Genomic DNA, 20,976 nt, shown 5'->3' with positions numbered 1-20,976 from the left:
TATAAACAAACACACACATAAATAAATGAATAATTAAACTGTCTGGCTGACACTGTATTATTAATAATGCTCAGCAGCACAAAGGCCTTATCAATCAAGTGGGAACTGTTGACTGGTGAAGGGCATGCTGGGGACTCGCTGACTTCACCAGTGCTGTTGCCCAGTTGGCTGATGGGTCAACAAGTTTCAACGGTCAGGTCGGAGCTCGGGCCACGGTCAGTAGAGCAGAGGAAGACTCATTATGTAACTCTCAGATACAGTGAACAGTGAATGCTGTGTAGAACAGAAGCTAAATTCATGCTTGTTGCTCAAGTTTCAAAATTATCCAGCATTTAAGAAGTGTTAAATCTTTTCATACAGGATTTATTTGAAGGGAATGACGTCTTCACACAACACACGTGTGTTTGTGAGTGCACTATGTACAGTCGGTCATGCACCCTCACAAACAGAGGGACCATGGAAAAGAGGATTTTAGCCTAAATGAGCCCCAGCAATCAGCCCAGACACTCCCTCTCTGACACACACACTGTTCCCTGAAGGCTGATCGCTGTTGGTCTGAGAGCAGACAGCCAGACGGACGGCAGGTCTGCACTTCACCTCTAGTAAAAGTCACCGTATACAGAGAACTCTCTGTACTTATAGGAACAAATGCCCACTGTACCCTCTAGCTCACCAATATCATGCCCTGCATTCTGGACTGCACTCTTACAATTTGGCATTTCTTTTGACAACAACATTGTTGATATCAGTTTAGTTCTTTTAAAGAGCACCTATTATGATTATTTTCAGGTGCATACTTGTATTTTGGGTTTCTACTAGAACATGTTTACGTGTTTTAATGTTAAAAAAAACTCATACTGGCTGTGCTGCAGCACCTCTTTTCACCCTACGTCTGAACAACCCGTTCTCACTCCCAACTCGTCAAATACCTCCGTTTGGTCAGCGCCCCTCGGAATCGGAAACCGAGGCACAGAGGCACCCTTTAGCGACTGTTTGTGTGGAACCGGGCTTTCACCTAACGCCAATGTAAACCCACCCAAGACGTTATTCGATGGTCGGAGCAAGTGACATAATATTAATAGCGTGAGAGTCCGTCCAGGGTGGGCGGAAGGGGTGGTGGACGGGTCAAACTAACATAAGACTTTCAACCAGGAGATCAGTGTTTGTGTCCCGTGTGAAACTGAAAGTAATGTTGACTTATATTGTCACGTCAGTCTTTAGTTACGAGACTCGTTGGTATCATCAGCTCCATGAGTCACGTTAGTCGCTCGTCAGTGAAGTCAACCACGACCGTTTCCCAACCCAAACTAAGCGATTGTGTTGCCTAAACCTAAATTCCTGTGAAAACAGAAGTTTATTTTGAAAGGACACTATGCATGTAATAAGCGTATATTGTCAAACTCCACAAAAAATCAATCTTTTGAGTAAACGCTCACCCCCAGTAGAGATGAAAGGAGGGTGTAAAAAGTGTATAGGTCACTAACATGATTAACATGCGGACTGGGAGACAAGTTGTGTATTTAGTAAGGCTGTCAAAGTTAATGACTTCATTAACGCAATCGATCTTTCAGAGGTTGTACTGGGCTCAGTTGTAAAGCTAAAATGGAGATACTGGCATCATATGAAACTAGAAAACCATGTCATACTAGCTTGTCGCGAAGGAGGCTAAATAACGCTCCAAACTTACGCTAAATTTTGGCGAGGAAAAACTGGCATGGCCATTTTCAAAGGGGTCCCTTGACCTCTGACCTCAAGATATGTGAATGAAAATGGGTTCTATGGGTACCCACGAGTCTCCCCTTTACAGACATGCCCACTTTATGATAATCACATGCAGTTTGGGGCAAGTCATAGTCAAGTCAGCACACTGACACACTGACAGCTGTTGTTGCCTGTTTGCCATGTTATGATCTGAGCATATTTTTTGGCTAAATGCAGTACTTGTGAGGGTTTCTGGACAATATTTGTCATTGTTTTGTGTTGTTAATTGATTTCCAATAATAAATATATACACACATTTGCATAAAGAAAGCATATTTGTCCACTCTCATGTTGATAAGAGTATTAAATACTTGACAAATCTCCCTTTAAGGTACATTTTGAATAGCTAAAAAATTAATCGCAATTAACTATAGATAATCATACGAATAATTGTGATTAAATATTTTAATTGATTGACAGCTTTAGTATTTAGGAAAAAATATATGCATCCAGAAAATTAATCAACAACTATTTTGATAATGTATTAGTCATTTAATCCCCAATCAATGCAAAAATGCTGTTTTTCTCTGGTATATATTATTGTAAACTTTAAATATCATTTGGTTTTGGCCCCTTGATTAATCAGACGAATAGTCTATAGATTAATCAGTGATGAATATATCTGTTAGTTGCCACCCTGTACAGGTTTGAAGCAGTAAAGTTGATTATGGTGCAGGAGTGGTTTGAGAAGTTTCTCTGGGTGTGTACCACATTTCGCCACCTTTCAAGCAAACAGGAAGTGACAGTTTGATACTCAAAAGATAAGTTTAGGGTGGCATATCACTTTAATAACAACACTGAGTGAGCCCTTTGCTTCATAGAGAAAGATTTACATGTAGAACTCCATACTAAAAGGAATAATAGCTGACATATAAAACTACCTTTCGGGAAAATGTTGGATGAAATAAAGTGTGCTGAGAGTGAAAACAGTGCAGCTAAGTGGACTTGGCAGGTCAGACAAACGAGGTATTGAGACGTGTCCTCTGTGGAGCCAGCCAACCTTGGCCATGAAATGAACCACTACTGTTTACGGCACCACATAACATCACAGGAAGAGAGCTAAGCGGCCTGGCTCTATTTTGCGTTAAACTGCTCCGTACAGAGAGACGTGTTTGTGTTCGGTTCCCCTCCGTCCTGTTAAGCGAGCTGTGCGTCATCGCAGCGAGGCACATGTTGCCAAAGCAGAGGCTTGTTGGGCCGCGTGGTGGAAAGCTGCTGCTGCTGTCAAACACGACAACACGGAGTAATCGAGCGTGGATTTCACCTTTATTCATGACACCAGACGCACGTTTTAATCTCGTCACGAAACTTCCAGCTGTCCCATCTCCCCTGGATCTCTCACACTATCTGTCTTTCTCTCGTTCACCTCTCATCTCCATCTCACTTGATCCTCTGCTTCCTCTATCCTGTTTACTTCCATATCCATCCTTCATTCCTTGACGGGGACATTTCCCTCACTTGTCTCTCCCTCTCCTCTCCATCACCAACTGAAATCATGTCATTATCCTTTTGTTTGCCCACTTGTCAGTCCTTTCCGCAACTTTCTTTCTCTCTTTACTGGCAGGGAGCATTAACAGGGCTCCCCCCACCCCCCTGGCAATGTGTGGAGGCCTGGGGCTCATTGCTGCTGTGAACCCCGCTGCCTCGGCCTGAATGCCTGACACCTGCTACCAGCCTCGCAGGGCAGCCTGAGGTGTCTCACACAGAGACCCTCAGGAGACAGCAGACACCAGATGTTGCCATGACCAAGCCTATATGCCCAAGTCCTGTGGCATTAAAGCCATTAAACTGGGAAAACCACTGGATTGGTCCTATAAGTCGTCCCATGCATCATCATTAAAGTGAGGGTAGTTAATGTTGAGAAACTAGCAAGAATATGCTGATTTACAAAAATGATCCAGCTGAAAAAACACACCCCCCCCTGGGTTGCCAACTCATTTCCAATGAAAGTAGCAGCAGTAGCTCCAAAGGTCTCTAAATCGAGCGAGAAAGATGCCAAGTGTGCAACACTGACAGTCCGTCCCTTCAGGCCTCCCTCCAAAGCCACTCCCCCACAATTATCATAATGAACGTATGAACGTCATTCAGGCCGAATTAAATGATTGGACGGGCTTATCAAAATCCTGCAACAGCCACAGATACCAGATCTTTTTGTCAGAGCATTTCATTTATTGATTGCTGGGATGTAAAGAGAATTTCAGCATATATAACATTGTTATATAATGTTTTTGAAGAACAATACCAGCTCTAGCTTCAATGTAATTCTTTTGAGCAAAAATGGCCAAATAATAGTTTCTCAATTGTGAGTATTTGCTGCTTTTCTCTGTTTTATACTATTGTAAAGTGAATATCTTTCAGTGTTGGGCTATTGGTCAGAGCAAACAAGACATTTGAAGATGTCGTCTTTGACTGAAACTGTCAAACTATTTTCTGATATTTCATAGACTAAACAATAATCGATTACTCTAGGCAATAATCTGCAGATTAATCAATTATGAAAACAATTTTAAGCTGCAGCCCCAAATAACTCTACACATTTTCATATCATAGCTTACAAAACATCACTTCCCCGTTTTACATTTGACTTTACCACAAGTTTCTAGTTAAGTCCCTACAACATAGCGGGCACACCACTTCAGTTCTACTTCTGTTTTCACAGGTATGGTTATGTTACATTATTTTGGTTAAAGTGATGATGATGTTTGGGTCATTGCTTTCGTTTATGGAGAATACAGCTCTGGATAAATCCAAAGGGCTTGCTCATTTTAATAAATATAGAAAGAAAAATATTTCTCAGCTACAAGCACACATTTCCAGAGCTACTGTATATATGTAATGTCCAAGGCCTTGTAGCTTTATCTACCATTGTTTGTAGTCTCTGTTGTGAAAACTATGAAACAAAAGCAAAAAATGACATCTACTAAGGTGTCATTGACAGAGAATGAAAGCCGGAAAAGGTTCAAAACTACAGAGTTTATTTATTCAGATGGAGATAATAATAGTAATGTGAGATGAATGGAGGGTGAAATGATTGTGTGTGTGGGATAATTGAGGTCACTGAGAAGCATAATCTGTAAATCTGATGATCTATTTACCTGAATGTGTGCTCACAAGCACTGCGCGTGTGTGTAGGTGTAGATGACTACTAATGTCATCATGTAATAAACCCGGTGATCTTGTGAAATGCCAAGACATGACCTCCTAACTGTTCACCTCCCGGGTAAATTGTGAAACAGGTTGTAAAGTAGATGAGGAGTCAACATGCGTGACTATATTTGTAGCACAGGAGACTCTTTCTTCTATGCACACTTACACACACAAAGTGATGGTGACGGTGGTGACGGTGGTGGTTGCCGCGCTGACGTGCTACTGTATGACATTGGCAATACCAGATGACATTAACACACATAGTGACTGTAGTAATTTTCCAGCCCCACTCTCCCCGAGTTACATAATGTATGTGACTTCCTCATTTACGGGGCACAGCGTGTGAGATTACTCCCGCTACGCATTATCCCTCCCCTCCCCTCCCCTTCGTCCGTCCTCCACTTCTCTAAACCCCATGCCCCCAATCTCCCAAACCCCCCTTCCTCTGCTGCCAGCTATTGTTTTTGTACCAAGATCAGTCGAGCTGCCGTGAACTTGCACCGGGGGGCTCTAAGCAGGCTGCTGCTGCCGTGGCCTTTCAGCGGTTCCACAGGTGCACGCCTGCAGGCCTCCCCGAGAGGCAGCAGCACCTCGCTAGGTCTCACACCGAGCTTTGGTCTCAATAAAAGTGTTGGCTGATGGATCATAGCGTGGAATAGAAAGGAGATGCATCGATTTATCTAAAGTGAATTTGAAAAATGTGCTGAGTCTGCATTGTGTAACAGACAGAGGAGAAACCATGTGGAGTGGCAGATTGTTTGGCTGAACTAAAATATAAAAGTTTTTATCAGTCAATCATGCTTTTATTCCTATTTTCATTGATGTGTTGATGATTTCTTTAAACCTCCATAAAACCCTTAGGAGTTATGTTTTGAGACCGACCATATTAATAAAAACTATTATCTAAGAGTTGTATTTTTCTGTCAAGTGTAATTGGGGGCAAGTAGCCATGCAGGAAGGACTCTAATATAGGACTCCACTCCGTAGTATGTGGGGTACATGAGTCATTGGTAAATGTTGACTTTGCACACGTGCGGATGTGTGCACAGGTATGTGTGTGTTGTTGCTCAACACGGTCTTGCGTAGCAGCAGCACGGATGCAGATCGGCTGATATGGGTCTGCTCCCCAGAGGCCGTCCTCTAAGCTGGTGCTCTGGTGGCCAGGCCTATAAAAAGCAGCAGCAGTAGGACAAGATAAACTAGATCGGAGGGGTCCCTGGGGGCTCCGTGGGATGAGACAGAAAGGCTCTGGATTTCGGCCCCGCACCAGCGCTAACATACGAGCATCTCGAGGGGAGTCAGCTGTGCAGATCTGGCCTCAGCGCCAAGACAACACAGAGAGAAACACAACTCAGATCTCCTCCCCTGTCAGCTCTCGTGTCCAATAGCACTACATTACATCGGGCCATCCTATTAAAGGGTAACTTTGGTATGTTTCAACCTCGACCCTGGTCCAGTATTGAGGGAGAGCACTGTAGACGGCTGCTGCTCACAGGCTGCAATATGGTGCTAATGGGGCAAGCTGGCACCGTCATTTACGTCCACTAAAAGAGCTTGTTTTTGCCATGACAGGCTCCGATTGTTATTATAAGTGTCTGACAACATTATGGAAAGAGTCTCGCTCAAGGAGAAGTCTCGTTCTAAAATCTGGCGAAGTGACGTGTCGCCGGAAGACAATGGTGGAATAGTGGAATACATCCATGGTGGAAACGTGAGAGCTTCTTGCCCTCGCAGCTCATTTCGCGGCTTCCGTCTACAGCGCTCTCCCTCAATACTGGACCAATTTCAAAAACTGTTGTCGCTATTAGTCACTTAGACACAAAAACATGGGAAAATAGGGTCCAGGTTGAAAAATACAGAAGTTACCCTTTAAGCCGTGTGTGTCACCTCTAACTGATAGGGGTGGGAGCATCACTCAGATCCATATGAAGCTTTTCTGACTCTCCCTCGTGGCACAGCTGTAACCCGCAGCTCCGGATGGATAGATATGGATTTGTACAAAATTGATTAACAATTATGGCATCTGCCCACAGGCGCATGCCGCTACATCACTCAGAAATAAGCACTTGTGTATGTGCATGGCATACAGTACACCAATGGAAACATCCTTATAATGTTCAGCCAGAAACTGACATATGGAGTAAATATGTGCAAAGGAATGTAGGTCTTTTGAGTGGTATAGCTCTGCTGTTCTACCAAGTGAAGATGGATGAGTTTTTTGGTTTGTATTCACTGTAAAAATGTCTTTAATTGAAGGAAATGAACTCCATGGGTCAGCACATACATCATTCACCCTAACAATTTCTGCCACCTTCAGTTTTTCTCCTTACAACCTCAGGTATTTCAACTGAATACAAAGTCCCCTCTCTCTCCTCTTGTGACCATCTCTGTCCATCTATGAGAGACGCTCTGCTGCAGTTTTATTCCCCGTCTCTGCTGTCGTGATCTTTAGCTGGTTTGAACTCTGAAGAGCAACTCAATTAAACAAAGTCATAATGCTGCCCTTTTTCTCTGGGCTGTGGCTCCCCAGTGGGCCTTTTAAAATGAAGTGGCAGAACCCCATGTGGCGCTCTAAGTGCAATCTCACAATGAGTTCAATAACACAATAAGGTGAAAAATTATCCCTCTCAGTATGAGCTGTTTTTTCTGTTTGTACAGTTTAAGTGCAGATATATTTTTGACAAATAAAACTCATTTTATGAATATGTTTGTTTTGTAAGTTCAATTACAAATGGTGGAACAAAACTGCATTAAAGAGGACCTATTATGCTCTTATGTATTTTCCCCTTTCCTTTAGTGTGTTATATAGTTTTTTTGTGCATTTAAATGGTCTGCAAAGTTACAAAGCCCAAAGTCCACGCCACTCTCCCCCACAGAAACACTGCTCCTGAACTGCCTGAAACGCCTTGCTTGAAGTCCCGCCTTTTCTCTGTAACGTGGTGATGTCACCAAGTACCACATTTACATAACAGCTAGTTTGGCATGCCCGTTTCAGACAGAGGATGAAAAGAGGTGCTGTAGTACAGCCAGTATGAGAAAAATTAAGTGTTTTTTTTATATTAAAGTTGTTAAAGATAAAGATAATGTAGTAGAAACCCTTAATACAAGTATGCACCTGAAAATAAGCATAATAAGGCCTCTTTAACTTTGAAAGTTTAACAATTCCAAAAATATTTTATCTCTAAAACATGAAAGCATTTTTGCTAATAATGCAACTGGAAATTAAAACAGGTTTAGCAAATGCAAGTACACAAATACAAAGATGAAGATGTATTTTATCTGGTTAGTGTGATTAGCAGCATACTGTATCTATTTAGATTTTGTTGGGGGAGGAAACATTTTTTTGAGCTCTAAGATGTAAAATATCAGCATGGTTAATTGACATCATCATCTCTGCCTGCTGTTTTGTCTGTGAGCATATCCATGCTGGAATTTGAGGAATTAGATTTTATTTGGTTTTGTGTTTTGCTCAAAGAATTGTACACACTTTTGGCTGCATTAAACCTAAATACCAGCCCACCCTGCCCCTTCCTGACAAAGCTGGCAGACAAAATGTTTCCATAAGCATGACAAGTACACAACCAAAGGCCAGTTATCCGATATATCATGTGACAAACAGCTCTGTCAGACACATCCAGGCTATACTCAGTCATTACTAACAGACAGTGCTGCCAGACAGCTTGAATGAGGCTTCACTGAGTAACAACCGCTTGTTGAGTTTCCAGCTGTTTCAAAGAGGGTCAAGGACGACGTGGCTACGCAAATTACACCCCCGACTGCAGCACAGTGAGGTCCGAGGTCTGTCGGGTATGCATGGTGTGCTCATATTCAAATGAACAGCCTCTTTGAATTCCCATAAGTCAGAGCGGCTGCTGCTGCATGTTGCTTCTCAACATTCACGCAACACTCTTGCGGTGACCTTTGGCCCCACCATTGGCTAACTGAATAAACAGATGGGCTGGAGATAGCATCTGGAGGGGCTCTCCAATGACCCCAAAATAGGAAATGTAATTACGCTGCACCCACTGGCAGAATGATATCACACTCAGACAACCAGCCCCCTCTCTCTCCTTCTCCTCTGTCTCACAGTACCCCCCAGCATTTATGTAATTAGCTGCTGGTAGCTGCTTGGCCTGTTGTTCCAGAGACTGTTGGAAGAAAGGTTCACCATCACAACACAATGGAGGAGATAATGTGCCAATGTCTGATGAGTGACAGAAAGCCACCTGCCAGGTCGCAGCGCACACTGGAGCGACACACAGGGCGAGGCGACAACAGGGGAGACGTCAATCAAAGCTTTTACAGAGACGATGGCACCTCTAACAGCCTGCAAACACGACAGATAATTCAGCTTTTATTGTTCATGCACTCAAATTGAGCGTTGTCGCATTGTGCAGCTGACAAAGAGCAGTTCCAGAGGTCAACAGGCAGGTACAAACAAAGGACAGAGGAGCTATAGTTACTCATCTGCAACGTCATATGTACCCGCAGGTGATAAATGAAAAAAAAGATGATGGTTGCTATGCAGCTTACAGATCTTTGCTTGGATGCAAAAGGCATGTAACTCATCACTCAACATCGCTTAAAACAACGTGTCACACAGCAGTTTATATACCTTACGAAAAGTTAAGTTCAGCAACACAAGCGATCGGTGCACCTGTGCAAACCTCTGCGGTGCAGAACCTGTTTTAACAACAAAACTACTTGGTTAGGTTTAGGATAAGATTGCGGTTTGGGTTAAAATAAGTATGTCTGTTACATAAAATATGAAGTGCTAGATAAGTACCTAAGTTACGTAACTAAAGTAAACTAAAATAAGTCAACGTTGACTTGGTTTCACACAGGACACAAACAGTGGCCAAACGGTGGTACTACAACTTCCGTATCCGTCACGTGATGCCATTGGGGGCAAAAATACTTTTTCCCATAGACTTATATTGGGAAAGAGACATCTGTAAATCAGCGGATCATCATTTTTTTAGGTAAATCAGCTTCCCAGTATGAACACCTGAATATCCCTTATTTAAATCATTAGGTCCTAAATGTTGTAAAATGCCCAAATAGCAACAAATAGTACGCTATATTTAGAATATTTTTCAACACAGGGAACTCAACTAAAAGTGAAACTTTGAAGAGAGTATTGATAAGTTTCACTTTCATTTCAGTTCCCCTGTTGGAAAGAGCTGTCTGAAGGCAATAAAGCGGTTGAAAATATTCTAAATATAACTAATAACCTTAAACGGATATTGATTTTTTACCATGAGCCTTTCTTTTAGGTGGTTAAAATATGTTTTGCTGCCGGCCCCGTCCACAGCAGTACATTACTTTGCTTCTGTGCGGTAACTCCTGTCTGTTTCTCCAAACTGGGGGCATGCCGACCGTCATCTACTGTAGATAATACACTGATTATGTATAAGTATCTCATACAATACCACTTCAAAACACCCAAACTATCCCTTTAATTCATCATCTGATGGCGCAAATATTAGTTTTGTGTCTCAGGACGACAAACCATGTGTTACTGCAATATTTGTGCATAACCTTGTTTCTGCTTTGGGCCATTCCCCCCCTCCTAAACACATGGTGTGCCCCTGTGTAAGCTCATTAAGTTGCAGGCAGATAAACACGGAAAAAAAAAAATGTCTCAACCGCTGTGACGAAAATCAGAGATTACAACAGGCACAGCAGCAATAACATAATGCCATGTCTTCTCCGTGTTGATGAAACAGCGATCGAGACCAATCCCATTTGTTTTGAGTCACGCCTCAGTGCTCCTCTCAATATGCCTCCATCAGGCTGACCGTCCTGTGGCTCTTTGGTGAGATGAAAGGGCAACACCAGCTCCTGACATTGAAAGTAAAATCAGGAGGAAGCTCAAAAGGTTCAGTTCAGGGTCCAGATCCTGACATAGTTGCCATGAACATACTGATGTCTGACAACATGTAGTGACTGATCCTGTCCAGCCCCATTTCTCTCCCCCCTGTGCCACTATTGCCTTTCTAATCCTAATATGATCACTGGTATAGCGAGGGTTAAAAGATGCTTCAGATGCACTGTGATGTCTTTGCACCGTCACATACAGAGAAAAAAGTTAGAGATGAATGAATGCACATTAGGGGGCTGTATCTCTTCATGTCCTGACAATTTGGTTTGATGAACTACAATCCCTGAAGCGACATGTGAGTGATTGAGTGGGATAATGACACCAAGTGACAACAGAGGATTTGTTGACCGTAACGTGAAAGGCTAAGGGGCCTGTCCGTAATGCAGCTTTGCAGCGGGCCTCCATCAGGTTCTGGACAGTGCCCGCCCGTGCATACCTGAGGTGCAGCGGGCATTATGACATGTTTTCAACTCACTGTGTACAGTGTCATCATCAGGCAGCAAATCACTCTACCCGTGCTCAATATTTATGTTTTAATAACTGTTTACACATCACACACATCCATGCACACAGGAGCCAACAGACGATCACAGATTATTCAGTTAAAGCTGCAGTCGGTAACTTTGAGCAAATATGCACAATCACTGCTCACGAAACTCCGATCAAACTGTCATTTAGGCAACACACTCTCACTCCCAACACGTCAAATACCGCCGCTTTGTCAGTGCCCCTCTGCATTGGAGATCGACGCACAAGGAACCTAGGTATAGTGTAAACTTCCATGTTCACAGGAAGTTAGGTTTAGGCAACACAACCACTTAGGGTTTGGAAACGGTCCTGGTTGACGTTAACTTCACTCACCAGCGACTCAAGTGACCAGTGACTCACAGGATTGACGATTCTAACAACACACGTGACTAATGTAACTAATGATATTAACTACTCATGTGACTCACGGGACTGACGATACTAACAACTCACGTGACTAATGACTCACTTGACTCACGTGACTCACGATACTAACAACTTTCGTGACTAACTATACCGATGAGTCACGTGACTAAAGACTGATGTGACAAAATGAGGTACTCTCACGCTATTAATACAACGTCACTTGCTCCGACCGTCAAATAACGCCACGGGTGGGTTTACACTGGAGTTAGTTGAAAGCCCGGTTCATACTGTTGCTAAAGTGCGCCTCTGGGCGTCGGTTTCTGATGCCGAGGGGCACTTACCAAACGGCTGTATTTGAAGAGTTGGGAGTGAGAACGGGTTGAACTAGGCAGCGCTGATCAAATATTATTCAAGATTCTGTTACTGTAATTACTATTTCTTGCCTCGTTTTCAGAAACATCTTGTCGTGTACTGTAGCTGTAAAATGAAAAAGTTTGTGACCCGGCCGCCATGTTGAATTATAGTCAAGCCAAAAGAAAACACCGCCCACCGGCCGGAGCAAACTTTAATTTTACAGCTAATTCTGCTAATAGATCCCCCGAAATGTTACACACTGCAGCTTTAATACATCACTAAGACAACATGATTTTGAGAGGAGAATATAAATGATTGAATGGAATAAACAGGCTTTTGTGCACATAACTGCTAAAACTGAGTGGAAAAGGAACATGAAAGGAAACGTTGAGCTAAACTGCTGCAGACAGATACAGAACATGAAAATGTTTCTGTAGAGCTATTAACTAATCAAAATGCCTGGACTGTCAAAACCAGGGAGGAACAAACACATATGAAGACAGAGGTCCATTGATTGTGTCCAAACTGTAATTACAATCTGTGGTTTCCGGCAATTCATCTTATTTAAATAATTTCTTTCCTAATTACAAACATCAACAAACAGCTCTGGGCATCTTTGAAAGGAACATTAAAAATTTATTTTCATAAATACGACGGCTCACGTCATTGGGCAAACTGAGTCACACCACTACAGTGACATTCCTGACTGTCCACATGTGAAGGAAAGATCACTGCACCCTCTCGCCCCATCCCAGCATGCTCTGTGCCATCCAACAATATGTTCTTTCTGGAAGTGCATGTTGACAGTCCCCCAGACTGCTAATGTTTACCCACAAACACGAGCTGCACCAAAGGTCGCTGTTTGACGTTTAACCCAGAGGCTGGACTGGGGAGGGTGAGGGATAGAGTGGGGAGAGTGGGCGGGGCAGGGGAAACTAAATGATGTCCTCCATAACCCCTTTAGGTTTAATATAGATTAATGTGGAAGCCATTGGAAGGCTTTGGATCTGATGCCCTTTCCTGCCCTTTGATATTCCCTTTCATACTCTGTGTTTCCCATCTATTCAGAGGATCAACACGAGCTGTCCAGATCAGGTTGAGTAGAGAGAAGAGAAACATAGAGCGATGTCTGCTCATTGAGTCCACAGGGAGGCAGACTTGTAGGGAATCAAGGATGCAGCGTCTGCATCATGACCCTAATCCTCGTCCGTGGCGCACATTACCCTACATCACTACCAAAGCACGCAGGATTGATGATGAGTGTGCGTGTGTGTGGAGCGGGGGGTAGGGATGGTAAACACAGCCATGTGCTTTCTCCGTGTTGTTGTTGCGGAAAACCACAACTTTGCTTATGACCTCTCTGAAGATGACTTAAAAGAGATCTTAAAAAAACTTGTTTGTTCTGGGAGGATTTTCAAGAAGATAACAGGAGGGGAAGGACATAACTGTGGATACGGTCAGAGATGCCAGAGATGGCGTTGGAAAACAACAAAGGGAATATTATGATGACAAACGCTCATGAACAATTCGGGCCAAGGCGCTTTTAGGGCTTGAGTTTTAATTAGAAAGGCTTACACAACTTAAATGTTCTTAGAATGAGTGAGAAAACATCTGTCAGCGAGGTGAGAAAACTTTGGAGAAGCTTAGTAGAAATGTGCACACAGTGAGTTCAGTGGATTATCCTGAGTAACCTGCTCAGGCTGTTCTACACCATTTGTAGCTATACCTACGAAAAGTAATGCACTGTAAATCGCAATCCATGTAATCGTGAACCAGGGAGTACAAAGAGCAACAAACGCTGCGTAGGGAGGAGGTCGGGGTGTATGGGTGGGTCAAAAAATACCCCCCAAAAACACCGGACTTTCGCCCAGGAGATCGGCGTTCTTGTGCCGTGTGAAACCAGCTGTGCGTTCCAATATCCATACTACCATACTATTTAATATGCTAGAAAAAGATTTAGTATGTCCCAATACATAGTATGTCAAATGCAGTATGCTAAAAATACCAGGATGTCTCACTACATTCGGTTGAATTTTGCAGTATGCAAGCCAGCAAGCCTTTTCTGGCTATTCTGACTCACAATCCCCAGATATATGAGCAAGAGGGTCAAAGTTCCAGGCGCAATGTTATGACGAAGTAGTATGTCCCAATTGTATGCATACTACGCAACAGTATGTACTTTGTAAGGGCAGCTGCAGTATATACTAAAAGTAGAAAGAAAAAGTATTTGATTTGGAACGTAGCCTGAACTTTCACCTCAGAGACCGGTGTTCGTCATAGATGTGGCGTTCGTGTCCTGTATGATTTATTTGTCATGTAACTTCCGTACTTAAGTCACGCCACTTCTGTAGTTATGTTTACCCAAACCACGATATTTTCCTAAACCTAACTAAATAGTTTTGTTACCTAAACCTAACCAATTATTTCAAGCGTAATTATTTTAACCCAAACCACAATCTTTTCCTAAACCTAGTTGTTTCCTGTGAAGACGGAAGTTTATTTTGAAAAGACTGCAGCGTGTAACAAGCGGAAATTGATACGTGTTGCTAGACATTCGTAGGAAAAATGCACGAAAACTAAGGAATAACTTTCCCTAAGATGTCATATGAATTGTTGTATGAGGATACGTTGCACCCGGACATTGTTAATGATCCATTTACCTACAACTGAAGAAGATGCAAGCAACAAATGTCTCAAAACTTAAATAAAGCCAAGACAGTCTGCGTATAGCTAAATACCAACAGGGGTAAATAAGAGGGTTTTTTATAGTAGACCTTGCAGACATGAAAGTAGATTTGGAGTAAACATTCACAAACAGGTGAGAAATGTCCGGTGAGAATATCTTACACCTTTGAGACATGTACAAATAGCTGCTCCTGTCTCCCACAATGTGCAACATTTCACTGAGTGGGAGGAATGGAAGCGTCTCTCACATCAACACCCGACCCATCAAAGAGCATTCACACATAGATATCCACAAACACGAAACAGCGCCGACGTAAACAACCTATCAGACAGACAGAGCTGTCCATTAAAGTTGACCTTTTATATGCCAACTATGGGGGAGCTTTGGGCGACATAGTTGTGCAGCCCGTCGCCATAGTAACAAGGCCCGGTCGATAGCGGTTTTGGGGGTTTAAATGCCATCGGAAAGAACAGTATAAGGAGGAGTCACCGATTGTGTAACAAGTTCGGAAGAATGGTATAGTCATTACAACTCATTAGCAAAGACGGACTTGTGGGCGACAGTAATTGCCGTAGGAGGGGGGATGAAATGAGTGTCGTTAGCCGTTCCTCCTGGCCGCCCACACGTCCCTCGAGGATCCCATCAGCCCCGGGTAGATGCTATCTGCTTTTAAGCACACATAAACACATCCTCCCCTGAACGCCCTTCAGTTTCCCACACTCCCCTTGAGCGCAACAATCATCCACCTGCACAGACAATCACAACCTCAAAATAGAACAAACCTGAGGCTTTATATTTTTCATGCTCTTGAAACATCGAGGTGTTTGAATAAACTCCCAAACAGAAGCTGACACAGAAGCTTCAGCAAACTATCTGAAGGTATAAAGGCCAGGGTCAGCCTGCTGGAGGAGAGCCAGCCTAAATATAGCCGATCACTGTTTGACCATAAGGTGATTGAGCAATAAGGTCCTCCCCAAAACAGACGGAAAGGAGATCATTTTTTTGTATTATATGAAGCTCGCATATGGCAGATTGATATCCTGTGGTTCTTGGAAGAGATGATAGAGTTCAGAGCGTGATGACGGGGCATTAGAGATAGAGAAAATAAGAGGGGGAGGAGGAGGAGAGCAAAGTGTCTCGTGAAGTGTTGCAAAACATTTCCATTTTAGCGAGTCATAATTCAGCATCAGAACGTGAGATGAGAATACTTGTTTTGCTGGTAATGTAAGGCAAGAAAGTCACACTTGGTTCAAGGAAGGCCTGTAAAAAAGATTTGCTCTGGAAGAGTGCAATTATCACACTTTCTCGCAGACAAACAAACTTGTTATGAGAGTGTATGATGGTTAGTCAGGAGCATGGTTGCAGGCTATGCTAGTTCATCAAAAGGCTCTTTAAAAGCAAGCTGTGAAACAAGGACAGTTACTGAGGGAGCTGACCTCAGACAGGTGAACCCAGAGTGTCTTTTTCTCTCTGCTTTCCTTCATATAGTCTCTCTTTTTGCTTTCCCCGCCCCATCTCTCCTGGAGCTCTCAGGAGGGATGAGCCATTGGCCTCGATCTACCAAACGGTTCCTACTTTGGCCCACTTTTCCTCTGCTCTAAAATAAGAGCCATCAGCACTGGAGACAAAAACGAAAGATCAGAGTTTCCCTGTCAATTCCTGTCAAATGAGCATTTTACAGAATGATACGCTGAGTCAGTTATAAGACACCTCTGTGGCAAAGCAAGTCAGTCAGATGACAGAGGTCACTCACATGCAAAGAGTGACAAAGACAAAAAAAAGCGTAATTATTAACAGTGGCAGCAGCTACGTGACCGACAAAATGTCAAGGGCTTGATGCTGCTGCTCTGTTGCAAAACAGCTTCAAGATAATGACATCCGTGTCAATGTCACACTGTTGAACAGGTCAAGATGAGACAGCGAGGCGCTAATCTCATGAGGAAACAGCGAGAGGGAAATTTCATCAGAATTTCTCAAACGTGAGAAACTTGTCAGAAATGAGAGGAAGCAGAGAGAAGGTGACGCAGGGTGAAGATGTTCTTGAGTGGAGACATTTGTAAGTAATGGTGCAGCACTTCATTGCTACATTAAACAACACCTCCCTTTGAATGACTGAGTGGAAGGCAGAGGGGAAATCAGTAGAAAGAAATTCTTAGTCGACTAACAGTCATAGGATTTTGTCGACTAATCTATTAGTTGATTTAATCGCCAGATCTGTAAAACTGAGTTTCTCCACAAAGAATCACACAAAAGCACCACATTAAATCTCGTGTTTACCAGAGACGTGCTCAAGTTTCTTTGAAATAAGTCATTTAGCATGAAAAAGGCATAAAAATTACTAATCGACTAAAGAGATCTTAGTCGACTAAGACCAAAACGAGCGATTAGTCAACTAAGAAAGGGCAGCCCTAGTAATTAGCCAATAAGAAACTGCTTAAATCAAACACAAGTCAGAGCTAAAGCTAAAACTGAATCCTCAGAAACACAAAATTGATTTGTCCCTGCATGGGTCAAACACCAATCTGCCCACCGCCTGCTCACCATCTCCACTTGCCGAGGGTCCAGGTTGGTGGCCACAGAGGCCGGCACAGCGAATTGGATCTTCCTCCTCTCCTTGGGCTCCCCCTCGACCTCGGTGGACACAGCAAATTGGATCTTCTTCCTCTCCTTGGGCTCTGCCTCAACCTCGTTGGACACAGCAAATTGGATCTTCTTCCTCTCCTTGGGCTCTCCCTCGACCTCGTTGGACACAGCAAATCCGATCTTCTTCCTCTCCTTGGGCTCCCCCTTGACCTCGGTCGACACAGAGGGCTCCATGGCTCTGGATCCTGGAGGTCTGACTCCCAGTGGAGAGGAGGGGGTCGCTGCCGAAGATCACTATAACCTCCCTGGAGGAACCTCCCACTCCTGAACACTTGTCTCCTCTCTCACTCTTTCACACCCTCTGACTCCCTTCTTCTCTCAGTAAAAACAACAAACTGAGCACTCTCTTTTTTCACCTCCTGTCCTCTTTCCCTGTCCAGCAGTTTCTCCTCTACCTCTGCTGTTATCCCTCTTCCTCCCCTTCCTTTACAACCTGTGCAGCTGGAGTGAATGAAGCACGTCCTCAGATGTGGCTGTGAGGGAGAGAAGTGGGTGGGGAGGAGGGTGGAGGGGGAGGGACCAAGGGCCAAAAGAAGGTGGAGATATGAGGAGAGAGGGGGACGGGCCAGAGCGAATAGGGGAGGAGATGAAAGAGGATGTAACGGGGGGTGGAGGGGAAGCGGCTGTGTTTTTTCTAGCTATCTAAGCTGAGGTTGATTTGTAATCAGAAAAAAAAATAATCTCATCTCATCAGCTGAGCCTCTTTTGGCCTCTATTTGTGAATGAGAGATTTATGCTGATAGAGGGAGGGAGGGATAAACAAGAAGAGAGATGCGTGGAGTAGCAGAGTGGGAATGTACATCGATTTATTAGTCTGGGTGGTGTTATATGTGATGCTATGACCAATGATTTTCAATGAGTTTTTACGAGTTAAATGCTCGGGCTGTCTATTTGTCCTCCATCCTGTAGAGATTCATCAATAACTGATGCATTAAAATGTTTTTAAGCTGCAAACAGCATGTATAAATCTAATGAGATACTTCATAATAAAACAACAGTGGAAATGCGACATCAAGATCTTTAAATGCAAAAATGCAGACAGATAATGGTGCATGTAGACGAGAGAGGAGGCAGATTGTCGATGGCAACGCAAAGGGAATAGAAAGAGGAGGCCATGTTCCAGTGCTATTATCAGGACCTTGCTGTTATTTCACTCACACGGCAGAGGGATTTGGACAGCAGTGACGAGCGGTGGATTTGGCCTCGGGGCAGAGTTGAGCTTTGGCATGGGCTGGAATGAAGGAGATAGCTGGAGTGGTGTAGGAGGAGGAGGAGGTGGAGGAGGAGGAGGAAGAGTGAGGTGGCCGGAGGGGCTTAGTGGGCAGAACAGAGAGGAAGGTCAAGGTATATATTTGGTGCCCTGGGAGTGCAACTGGTGTTTACAGAGTCCACAAACACATTAAACAGAGTGTTTATCCCGCCGGTCAGAGCAAGCCGAAGCTGCCAGCGTGTTATTTATTCAGTAATTCAGTGATGATTTGATTTTTTAAAGGGGTTTTTCTGTGAGTTCTACTCTAATACAAAGCCACTCCTGTCTAAAAGCAAAGCACCACCTCCACATGCCTGCAGGTGGCAACTCATTATTGCATCTCTGAAAGGTTTATGACAAGCTAGACTAAATACAGACTTCCTAAGTAGTAGCTGAATGTTTCTGAAGAAATTAAGCCTTTTTTTCAGTCACCCGCTGCCATTTGATTGTGTTGCCAGAGCGGTTGCATAACTTCGGCAGGAATTGCGCAATGAATCATGAGGAACGTGTAATAGGCTCACTGCAAGTCCAGCATTCAATGAAACCAGTGATTGAGCAATTGTCAAATAATTAACTGTTGAACTAACAAAAATCAGGGAGTGAGGAGCAGCCCTTTTTTTATGAGTCAGAGATTCTGATTCTGAACAGGATATAATAAAAACACAAGTGCACCCCAGTGCCTTTGTTCTCCATCCAAACAAATAAGATAGAGATTCAGGACTGAATGTGATCTGTACAAATATGCTGAACATTGCCAGCAAGATCGAAGGCTTAAAGGGATAGTTTGGGTGTTTTGAAGTGGGGTTATATGTACTGTATTACCTACAGTAGATGACGGTCGGCATGCCCCCAGTTTGGAGAAGAAGACAGGAGTTGACGCACAAGATGTGCTGCTGTGGACGGGGCCGGCAGCAAAACATATTATAGCCACCTAAAAAAATCAATATTAGTTTAAGTGTACCCTATGTTTAGAATATTTTCACCGCTTTACCTCGTCGTCAGACCACCCTTTTCAACGGGGAACTGAAGCTGTTGTATCCATCTATGCTCTCTGTAAAGCCACCTGACTCTATTGAAAAAAACTGTAATTACAGCTCGTAGAAAACGGGAGTTGCAGGTCTACCGCTGCCTCAATCCGTTAGTTTGTTTGTGTTATTGTGTGACTTTGGTGAATCGGAACTAATCAAAGTCACACAATAAAACAAACAAACTAAGTGATCGAGTAAGCGGTGGACCAGCAACACCTGTGTTCTGCGATGTAAAATTACTGTTTGATGGCTTTGGCAAGAGACTGGTGGCTTTGGCAAGAGCATAGATAAAGGCTTCAGTTGCCCATCGGAAACATAGACTGTAGCCTATCGCTGTCTGACAGTAAGGTAAACTGGAAAAAAATATTCTAAATATAGCGTACACTTAAACTCATATTGATTTTTTAAACTGATATTGACGTTTTGCTGCTGACCCCGTACACAGCGGTACATTGCTTTGCTCCTGTGCGGTAACTCCTGTCTGCTTCTCCAAACTAGGGGCGTGCCGACCGTCATCTACTGTAGATAATACACTGACTATGGATAAGTACCTCATACAACCCCACTCCAAAACACGCAAACTATCCCTTTATTATCAGAAGAGCTCTCTCTATTCTCCCTGCTGTCACTGAGAACCTGCAAGTGGAATAGTTTGAAAACAGCTAAAAACAAGAGAATATTGGCAGCAATTACAAAGAAATCCAATTAAGTAACTGTATCCTGGAGTACACTTGCGTCATTGCAGCAAGGTGAGATTTACACATGATTTCAGCTGCTGTTAACTTAATCTTTAAAGTAAACCACATTGTCCTGCAAAATTCCTTTTCCAAATAAGTTTTTTAAATATTTTATTGCCATATGCAGACCTGTATATTGCTTCTGTGACTGTTTACGGTCCACATTTGGACAATTAAGTTTCTTCTCTATTCTCTTCAACTTTTGTATTACTGTATAGAAAGAGTTTGCTGTGCAACCCCAATGAGCAAACCTAGGAGGACAAGCCATGATAAAACTGGAAATAACAAGAAAATAGTGAAACACAGACTAAACAAGCGAGTGCAAGTCTGGCACATGATGATCAGCTGTGATCCCAGACTCCAATATAAGATGAGATTTAATCTCCAAAAATAATCACAATTCTCCGGCAAAATAAGCTTTGGTTTGCAGATTTAGTGAGGAAAGTAACTGCAAATAAATACAAAGATGAAATCAAGTATGATTACAAAAAAAAAGAGAATAAGAATAAAATCATTGATTTAATTACAATTGATCAGAAAAGAGGTTGCTACCATAAACACAGCGTTAACTTGTAGGCTATGTGCTGCACTGT

General features: G+C 43.1%; 1 protein-coding gene across 4 annotated transcripts in view; it reads right to left on the bottom strand.

The window, feature by feature from the left end:
- Window positions 1-17,684, bottom strand: part of ppp1r1b (protein phosphatase 1, regulatory (inhibitor) subunit 1B) — a 28,003-nt gene extending 10,319 nt beyond the window's left edge. For all 4 annotated transcript variants that reach the window (XM_074656203.1, XM_074656204.1, XM_074656205.1 and 1 more), the window contains exon 1: window positions 17,268-17,684. In XM_074656203.1, the coding sequence (XP_074512304.1) occupies window positions 17,268-17,543 (276 nt within the window). In that variant the 5' untranslated portion in view covers window positions 17,544-17,684. The remainder of the gene's footprint in view (window positions 1-17,267) is intronic.
- Between the last annotated feature and the right edge of the window lie 3,292 nt (window positions 17,685-20,976).

Source organism: Sebastes fasciatus, chromosome 13, assembly GCF_043250625.1.
Source record: "Sebastes fasciatus isolate fSebFas1 chromosome 13, fSebFas1.pri, whole genome shotgun sequence".
Classification (NCBI taxonomy): domain Eukaryota; kingdom Metazoa; phylum Chordata; class Actinopteri; order Perciformes; family Sebastidae; genus Sebastes; species Sebastes fasciatus.
This window is presented reverse-complemented; position numbering and strand designations above follow the sequence as displayed.